The sequence below is a fragment of the Salvelinus fontinalis genome, chromosome 16 (genome assembly GCF_029448725.1).
Source record: "Salvelinus fontinalis isolate EN_2023a chromosome 16, ASM2944872v1, whole genome shotgun sequence".
Classification (NCBI taxonomy): domain Eukaryota; kingdom Metazoa; phylum Chordata; class Actinopteri; order Salmoniformes; family Salmonidae; genus Salvelinus; species Salvelinus fontinalis.
In genome coordinates, this window is record NC_074680.1 from 44,572,304 (window position 1) to 44,580,056 (window position 7,753).

The window sequence follows — 7,753 nt, forward strand, 5'->3', positions numbered from 1 at the left end:
GTAGTCATTCATTACTGCTGCAGTGTTGGTTGTAGTCATTCATTACTTCTGCAGTGTTGGTTGTAGTCATTCATTACTGCTGCAGTGCTGGTTGTAGTCATTCATTACTGCTGCAGTGTTGGTTGTAGTCATTCATTACTGCTGCAGTGTTGGTTGTAGTCATTCATTTCTGCTGCAGTGCTGGTTGTAGTCATTCATTTCTGCTGCAGTGCTGGTTGTAGTCATTCATTTCTGCTGCAGTGCTGGTTGTAGTCATTCATTACAGCTGCAGTGTTGGTTGTAGTCATTCATTACTGCTGCAGTGTTGGTTGTAGTCATTCATTACTGCTGCAGTGTTGGTTGTAGCGCTGAGTGGAAGTAGGGAGAATGTGCATTGTATGGGTTATAAAAGTGTTGAATACAAAGTGTTGACAGTGCTGAGTAGGAATTTAAACATGAACTCACTCATAAAAACAGCAGCTCTTTGCTGTATTCGTTGACAGTCTCTCTCTAGTCGTGGTTTTAAACACTTTGAAATCTCACAATATCAACTTTCCTGTAGCTTTCTTTTACGCCAGCTACGTTACTGCAGACAGTCATCTGATTCATCCGATTGGCCAGCGGTGCACTTGATTTGCTCTCTGCGCCCACTAGGAAGGCAGTTTGTACCCATGAAGCAGTTCAAAATGGCAATAGTTTGCCTATCTTGCGCGCAGAGTGAATCCAGTGCACCTAGCACGTGAGATGAAAAACAAGGAACGCAAGGCTTTATCGTTGTCTTTTTTTACAGAAATGTTTGGTGATCGACTAGAAATGTCTTGGAGATCGCGATCAACTGGTTGGTGACTTGCTGTCTCTCTTCAGTGTGTCGTCAACAGCAGCTGCCTGTGAAACGCTATACTCAAGAGTTCACAGGCAGTTGGTGTGTTACGTAACCTCTCCTTTTAGGTCAGCTATTTACCCCCTTTCTCCCTCTACCTCTATAAGGCTGCAACTCCCCTCTTTCCACGGTTACGGTTCCAGGAATTGACACGGCCACTCATTTTCAGCATACAACTTTTAACATGCTTTTTATCGTGTTTCCAAGTGGTGAATAGCTACAAACCGGTGTGAACCAGTAATTCAGAAGATTAGAAATCGCTTTACAAAAACTGTGTTATATATATATTTTTAAAGTCAAGGGTACAACACTGTGTAGGAGGCAAAAAAACATCGAATCACATATAGCATTGCGGTCTGTGTCGTCCAATCACAGAGCAGATTCAAGTCACGTGGTCTGTTAGAGAACGCTTGATGGCACCTTATAGCTGCTAAAAGATCATGTGACTTGTATCTCTTCTGTGATTGGACGATACAGACCACGAGGCTCGTGGTTAGTGAAGGTTTTGTTGCACTTTGAAACATAAACTGACGGTAAAAGCAGGATTTCTCAACACAGAGGTACTAGATGTGCATCTCATTATATGAATTGTTTTGCAATCTCAGTAGAAAATACTACGTCTACGTTGCATAGTGATATTGATATCGCTAATATTAAAATATTACCACACGTTTCGAGGATTGAGAATCCACTTCCAGAAACCCTCTGTTGCTGCCAGGTGTATCATGTGACCTGTTTCAGTCCCTACCCACTGAGCAGACACCAGTTAAACGTCTAATATTGATTTATATTTGATTGAGTTGTCTGTCAGCTTACGTGAATTCAACAAGAAATAAACAAAGCATTTGACCATGTCAGTTGATTTAGGTTAAAAGTTGAGAATAAAATCCACCCCCCGAATCCATTAGGTTGATGACTTTTTGCAAATCCATTCAGTTTCCCAAGTTGATTCCGCGTCATTAAATATATATATACATATTAAATGATGTGGAAACAATGTTGATTTAACCAGTTTGTGCCCAGTGGGGTAACCGTAACCCCCAGTCTGTGGCCTGCTAACCAGAGTCCTGGACCAAGAAGCATGTTCAGTAGAGACACACATTCTGAGGAATTAGTGGACTCTTGTAGGTTAACGTCTTTCCAGCTGAGATTTGTGTGTGTATTTCCTGACAGGTGCTCAGCGGATACCCCAGCTGGCGAAGCCTACCCGTTCCTGGGAGACCCAGAGAAGCCCTCCCACAACCCACAGGATCTCAACTAACTCAAACTGCACGTACACAAACACACACATGCTGTAGATACATGTATTTGAAGTTCCACGGTGCTCAGTTGGTACAGAACGCAATAAACTGGGAGGTACTACCTGAACTTTGAACCATAAACATTGCAATACATTTTGAGACGTTGTGCCCTACTGAACACGACCGTGGTTTTAGTGTTTTATAGGTTTGATCCTGTATCTCCCACAGCCTGCAGAGGCTCGCGTGTGTGAGATGTGAGGAAACATTGCTAATGTAGCATTGTGTGAACAGCTCTGCAGGAAGGTTCTGTGTGTGCATTTTCTTATCCTTGCACAATCCTTGTTATCCTTGCACAATCATGATTCTCCCTTGCACCTTGCTGACATTTCTACACTGTGTTTCATATCAAGTTGACTTTCGATGGGGGGGGGGGGGGGGGGGGGGCTGTCTTATCATAAAGGGTGTGGTCTTGTTGCTGTATGTTTGATATTGAAATCAGATGTCTGTAGTTATGTGTAGGAATGTTGTCCTGTCCGGTGGCAGGGTCACGCTGTTGAAATGACCAATTGTTTCTCATTATGTGCTGTTGTGTGTTCTTATAGGCCGAGGAATGTTCTCCTGTACAGACTGTAGATTTCCTGTTCTTTGATATTAAATTAAAAAAAAAATAGATTTTTCAATTTCATAAGAATGTGTGTTTGTCTGACTAGGGTCTAGGGTTGCACAATTCCGCTAACCTCCTCCGGGTTTCCCAGAAATCCAGGGTCGATGGTTCCTGGTATTACAAGGGAATAAGCAGCAAATCCGGGAATCCTCCAACCAGGAGTTCTGGGAAACCAGGGAATTTGGGGAAAGTTACCCTACCAGGGGCAAGAATCAACTATAAGGAAATTAGGGATCCTCACATGGAGTATAGTTGCTCTCCAGTATATTATTACCCTTGACGAAGATGAAACTGGGGAACTATATTCTGTGTGTGTGTGTGTGTGTGGGCCCCTCATTTCTTTATCTGCACCGGTGGTTTAGGAGTTTAGGATGTGCATATCACCCTCCTGTTCTGCAATAATAGACTTAGTCACCCTGGGACAATCATTCACCATTCACACACATCCATTCACACGTACCAACAAAGTGAGTGCTTAGTGGTGCATTGTCACGTGGACATGGGGGAATTAGAACGAAATCACCTCTATGACATCGTAGAAAGAGGAGGAAGGGAAGCGCTACTAAGGGACACAATAGTACATGTTGGTAGACAGAAGGTGCTCTTTGGTAAAAGGGGTGAATTGGTCGTCAAAAAGAAAGGAGGCCCAAGGCACTCTTCATATATTTAATTAAAATGCCTCTATTTACCTATTTGACATCTTGACCAGCCATGCTTGCACCAATCCCATGCTTTTAAATGCATGACAGGGCATATAAGGTTATTATTGCGGTTACCTATTGTGTTATTGACTGCAAGCTTGTTTATTCCATGTGTAACTCTGTGTTGTTGTTTGTGTCGCACTGCTTTGCTTTATCTTGGCCAGGTCGCAGTTGTAAATGAGAACTTGTTCTCAACTGGCCTACCTGGTTAAACAAAGGTGAAATTCTTATTTTTTTTTTAAATGAGGTGATATAAAAAAAGAATGAGGTGAAGGTAGGAAATGGGGATACAGACTGACAGTAGTTATACATCGCCCTCCTCTGGACAGAAGAGAAACTACACCAGGTTATTTAAAAATATCCACACATCCATAGAGAAACCCAAACAGGTTTGTTAAGATAAAATATTATTTAATATTAAATAAGTTGATCCAGCATCGTAACAATGGCAGTATGGCGAGTAGTGTGTGTACATAAACATCTCCACAGCATGATGCTGCCACCACCATGCCTCAATGTAGGGATGGTACCAGGTTTCCTCCAGACGTGACGCTTGGCATTTAAGCCATAGAGTTCAATCTTGGTTTCATCAGACCAGAGAATCTTGTTTCTCATGGTTTGAGAGTCTTTAGGTGCCTTTTGGCAAACTCTAAGCGGGCTGTCATGTGCCTTTTACTGAGGAGTGGCTTCCGTCTGGCCAATCTGCCATAAAGACCTGATTGGTGGAGTGCTGAAGAGATGGATGTCCTTCTGGAAGGTTCTCCCATCTTCACAGAGGAACTCTAGAGCTCTGTCAGAGTGACCATCGGGTTCTTGGTCACCTCCCTGACCAAGGCCCTTCTCCCCCGATTGCTCAGTTTGGCCGGGCGGCCAATCTAGGAAGAGTCTTGGTGGTTCCAAACTTTTTAAATTTAAGAATGATGGAGGCCACTGTGTTCTTGGAGACATTCAATGCTGCAGAAATGTTTTGGTAACCTTCCCCAGATCTGTGCCTCAACACAATCTGGTCTCAGAGCTTTCCAATTCCTTTGACCTCATGACTTTGTTTTTGCTCTGACATGTACTGTCAACTGTGGGACCTTATATAGACAGGTGTGTGCCTTTCCAAATCATGTCCAATCAATTGAATTTACCACAGGTGGACTCCAGTCAAGTTGTAGAAACATCTCAAGGATGATCAATGGAAACTGATGAACTTGACCTGAATTTCGAGTCTCATTGCAAAGTTGTTTTATATTTTTTTTATACATTGACAAACATTTCTAAAAACCTGTTTTTGCTTCGTCATTATGGGGTATTGTGATGTCATTATGGGGTATTGTGTGTAGATTGATGAGGATTTGTATTTATTTAATTCATTTTAGAATAAGGCTGTAACGTAACAAAATATGGAAAAAGTCAAGGGGTCTGAATACTTTCCGAATGCACTGTATGTGTGCATTAATTGGTGTGTATTTCCATAGTGTGATGATGTGTGTGTCTAAGTAGTGTGTTCAAACATCCTTCCCAGCAATGTAAGTGTTGATGTGTGTGACAGACTTGTGTGTGTGTGTTCAGGGGTAGGACAAGAAGTTAGCGGGGAAGATTCCGGTCCGTCCGTTTAGCGTTCCCTCCCACCAGTCATACTGTAACTCTGTCTTGGTAACCACGGTGATGCGGTCGCTGGGGTTGAAGCTCAGGTCGCCAAGCTGTCGCCCTGTGAACGGGTGTATCGCCGTGACGACTAGAGGCCCCGTGTACCACGCACCCACCCCTAGGAACAGGCACATGATCACAGTTGTATACAGTGGATCATGCTGGTGAACCGTTTGCCTTGGTGAACAGTATGTCTTGGTGAACAGTATGCCTTGGTGAACAGTATGCCTTGGTGAACAGTATGCCTTGGTGAACAGTATGCCTTGGTGAACAGTATGTCTTGGTGAACAGTATGCCTTGGTGAACAGTATGCCTTGGTGAACAGTATGCCTTGGTGAACAGTATGCCTTGGTGAACAGTATGTCTTGGTGAACAGTATGCCTTGGTGAACAGTATGCCTTGGTGAACAGTATGCCTTGGTGAACAGTATGCCTTGGTGAACAGTATGCCTTGGTGAACAGTATGCCTTGGTGAACAGTATGTCTTGGTGAACAGTATGCCTTGGTGAACAGTATGCCTTGGTGAACAGTATGCCTTGGTGAACAGTATGTCTTGGTGAACAGTATGCCTTGGTGAACAGTATGCCTTGGTGAACAGTATGCCTTGGTGAACAGTATGCCTAGGTGAATGCGCAAGTCGACCTGTGTTCACAATGTTGCAGAAACAACGGTAATGGATTGAGCTGACCATGTGATAAACGTGTGAGAATGTATTGATTTGGCTAGGCGGTTTCATCCACACACACAGATAGTTTTCGGCTGCTCTTGGACTAATCTTATAGGATACTGAAACACAGAAATACAAGAAACAGAGAGTCCTTTAGAATACAACTACATCACTGTCTGTCTGTCAGTCAGAAAGAGTGAGTGTCTGTTCGTCCGAAACGTTGAGTTGAGAAAGTGAGAGAGAACCAGAAAATACACCTTCACTATGGTGAAACACTAAAACAGTACAGAAATACACGAAGAAAACAATGCCAAGAGTATGCCAAGCGGTCATCAAGGCAAAGGGTGGCTACTTTGAAGAATCTCAAATATATTTTGATTTGTTTAACACTTTTTTTGGTTACTACATGATTCCATATGTGTTATTTCATAGTTTTGATGTCTTCACTATGTTTCTACAATGTAGAAAACAGTAAAAATAAAGAAAAACCCTGTATTGAGTAGGTGTGTCCAAACCTTTGACTGGTACTGTACGTCGGCCTAAAGATCAGAAACACAGGTAACTTCCACAAAGGTGTGAATGAGCTGAGAAACAAGGTAAAAAGGACCTTCTATGCCATCAAAAGGAACATAAAATTTAACACACCAATTAGGATCTGGCTAAAAATACTTGAATCAGTTATAGAACCCATTGCCCTTTATGGTTGTGAGGTCTGGGTTCCGCTCAATAATTCTCTAAAATGGGACAAACAACCAAATTTTGACTCAGCATTCAGAATTCTGCAAAAATATCCTTTGTGTACAACGGAAAAAAACAAATAATGCAGAGCAGAATAAGGCCGATACCCGGGAATTATCAAAATCTAGAAAAGAGCCGTTAAAATCTACAACCACCTAAAAGGAAGATTCCCAAATCTTCCGTAACAAAGCCATCACCAACAGAGAGATCAACCTGGAGAAGAGTGTCACGACTTCGGTGTACTATCTGGGATCTACATCTGTTTATATTAGTTACTATGCTGTTACTAAGCGGTGATGTATTACGACAGTGTTACGTTACTACACCTAATAGGAAATGCACATGCACACTATTGTGCCCTGGGAACTGTAGAGCACGAGAGGTTTTGACTAAAGGAAAACTAACTGTACTCCCATCTCCTGCCTGGTCATTTCTCCACAACACAAATATTACAGTCGGCTCCTCTCCTTGTTCGGGCAGCGTTCAGCGGTCGACGTCACCGGCTTTCTAGCCATCGCCGCTCCATTTTTCATTCTTCCATTTGTTTTGTCTTGTTCCCTGCACACCTGGTTTACATTCCCCAATCACACTGCGTGTATTTATTCCTCTGTTCCCCCTCATGTCTTTGTGTGAAATTGTTTTTTGTTACGTGTTCGTGTTCGTGTGTACGCGCCAGGCTGGGTTTTTCCCGTTAGTCCGTGGCTTTTCATGATGGATGTTTATTGTACAACATTTGCTCATTTTTTGTGACTGTTTCGCGCATTGCACTTTTTACCGTTGGCTGGAGGTTTAGACACAGTGGCGTCTGTCTGTTTTATTGCCTCTGCCTTAACAAAGTGTGCGCCTGTTCACAACTCTCTGCTCTCCTGTAGCTGACTTCTCCACCAGTAGCGTACACCTTGACAAAGAGTCCCTCCCCTAAGCAAGCTCGTCCTGGGATTCTGTTCACAAACACAGACCCCACAGAGCCACAAGACAGCAACACAATTAGACCCAACCAAATCATGAGAAAACAAAAAGATAATTACTTGACACATTGGAAATAATTAACAAAAATATATAGCAAACTAAAATGCTATTTGGCCCTAAACAGAGAGTACACAGTGGCAGAATACCTGACCACTGTGACTGACCCAAACTTAAAGAAAGTTTTGACTATGTACAGACTCAGTGAGCATAGCCTTGCTATTGAGAAATGCCGGCAATTTCTCACATGGAATAGCCTTCATTTCTCAGAACAAGAATAGAC

The 7,753-nt window shown here is 42.7% G+C and overlaps 1 protein-coding gene and 1 long non-coding RNA gene across 2 annotated transcripts in view; one reads left to right on the forward strand and one right to left on the reverse strand.

The window, feature by feature from the left end:
• Positions 1-1,253, reverse strand: part of LOC129813231 (uncharacterized) — a 2,033-nt gene extending 780 nt beyond the window's left edge. The window contains exons 1-2 of the long non-coding RNA XR_008753133.1: positions 445-1,253; positions 1-347 (exon numbers count right to left, since the gene is read on the reverse strand). The exon at positions 1-347 is cut by the window's left edge and continues 780 nt beyond it. This is a non-coding gene — a long non-coding RNA (uncharacterized LOC129813231). The remainder of the gene's footprint in view (positions 348-444) is intronic.
• The window catches only part of LOC129813230 (solute carrier family 22 member 6-like), a 12,609-nt gene extending 9,829 nt beyond the window's left edge, over positions 1-2,780 (forward strand). Inside the window, exon 10 of the mRNA XM_055865521.1 lies at positions 2,033-2,780. Within this exon, the coding sequence (XP_055721496.1) occupies positions 2,033-2,157 (125 nt within the window). The 3' untranslated portion in view covers positions 2,158-2,780. The remainder of the gene's footprint in view (positions 1-2,032) is intronic.
• The last annotated feature ends 4,973 nt before the right edge of the window (positions 2,781-7,753 follow it).